The 1,381-nt window shown below is 28.8% G+C and overlaps 1 protein-coding gene across 1 annotated transcript in view; it reads right to left on the bottom strand.

Annotated features, from left to right (window-relative positions):
* Positions 1–294: 294 nt before the first annotated feature.
* The window catches only part of beag (IC cytokine homolog beag), a 29,152-nt gene continuing 28,065 nt past the window's right edge, over positions 295–1,381 (bottom strand). The window contains exon 12 of the mRNA XM_067084559.1: positions 295–1,092. Within this exon, the coding sequence (XP_066940660.1) occupies positions 1,065–1,092 (28 nt within the window). The 3' untranslated portion in view covers positions 295–1,064. The remainder of the gene's footprint in view (positions 1,093–1,381) is intronic.

The following is a 1,381-nucleotide window of genomic DNA, read 5'->3' as shown; positions in this document are numbered from 1 at the left end:
TTTAAAATTACTGTACCTGTCAAAAGAATACTGTACAGTTTGTTAAACAGTAGGTTAATGTTAGCCTTCTTGGTAAAAGACTTTTGACAAACAAGCCCATTAAGTAAAAAAGGTCAATATTTGTCAAATGATCACTTTGAAAAATGACAATGGTTCACAAAACCCAAAATTTATTCTACAAATAAATAATGAAAAAAGAACTTCTTGCACACTCAATCATAGTAATGAATAGCATTAATATATACTATATAGCAAAACCACAAACTGCAGTTTAATAGGAAAAAACAGTCACTGCAGTATTCACCTTATATTCAACATTAACTATACATTTTAAATACACGCAATCTTCATATAGATTGAATAAACTTGAGCTGATAACATAAGTTTGTAGAAATGAACACACTCTATGATCAAATAAATATCCTAATAAAACATCATTATGTAAATTATCAATTGCACGATTAACATGTAAATAATATGGTAAATAAGAAAATTCATGATTTCACACAATCCTTAACTCATAGATATTTCATTGCCCTAAGACTGCCAAAGTAACATCTTGAAGAAGTAACATCTTGAAGAAAGTGAGTTCCACTTGACTAACTACTAGAGTTATAATAATCCTTCTTCAAAGCCCAAAACATAAAATGCTACATATCACTTAACAGTTGCCACAAAGTACTTTATCAACTTACTTTATAAACCTGGTACACAAATAATGTAAAATAATACTACACAAATCTCTTTAAACTATATTCTAATTCAAAAGGTTTTAAAGTAATGTACAGACAATCACTGCATCAGCTCACAGGAATTCATGTTAGATGTAAGAATGAATTGGTTTTATCAGTTAAAACAAAATCAGAATTTTTTTCAATTCATATAAATCTGTTCCTTAAGAATGCTGACAACTACATAAAACCAGGAGGCATCAATTGCTTTAAACAGAGATCAAACCACTATGAGTTTGATCATAATCTAATTCTAAATTTACTCTCATTCCAAAACACCTTACTTCTCTTATACTCACTATTTAGTATGATAAATACTATTACGAAAATAAATCAGTAGTCATATCTTGCTGCCTTCTCTCTGAAAAAGAATAGAAAATATTTATAATATATACAAACTTAAAGCTAATGGCAGAAATTAGGCTGGTAAAAATTCATGACAAACCAACACATTTTTTATTAGCTATAATCTTCAGTTCTTAATATAATGTGAATGGATTTAATACGATCATTGAGTTACATTTCTAGACATTTGCAGGGCTCGCCCAAAGCATTTCTTCTGAAATGACATTTAGAAACTGGAACAGGATAAAGATAAAAGTTGGACAGCTATGTATAAAAAACAAATGGAGAGCAAAATGTACGATGTA

This window comes from Macrobrachium rosenbergii, chromosome 41 (assembly GCF_040412425.1).
Source record: "Macrobrachium rosenbergii isolate ZJJX-2024 chromosome 41, ASM4041242v1, whole genome shotgun sequence".
NCBI lineage: Eukaryota > Metazoa > Arthropoda > Malacostraca > Decapoda > Palaemonidae > Macrobrachium > Macrobrachium rosenbergii.
This window is presented reverse-complemented; position numbering and strand designations above follow the sequence as displayed.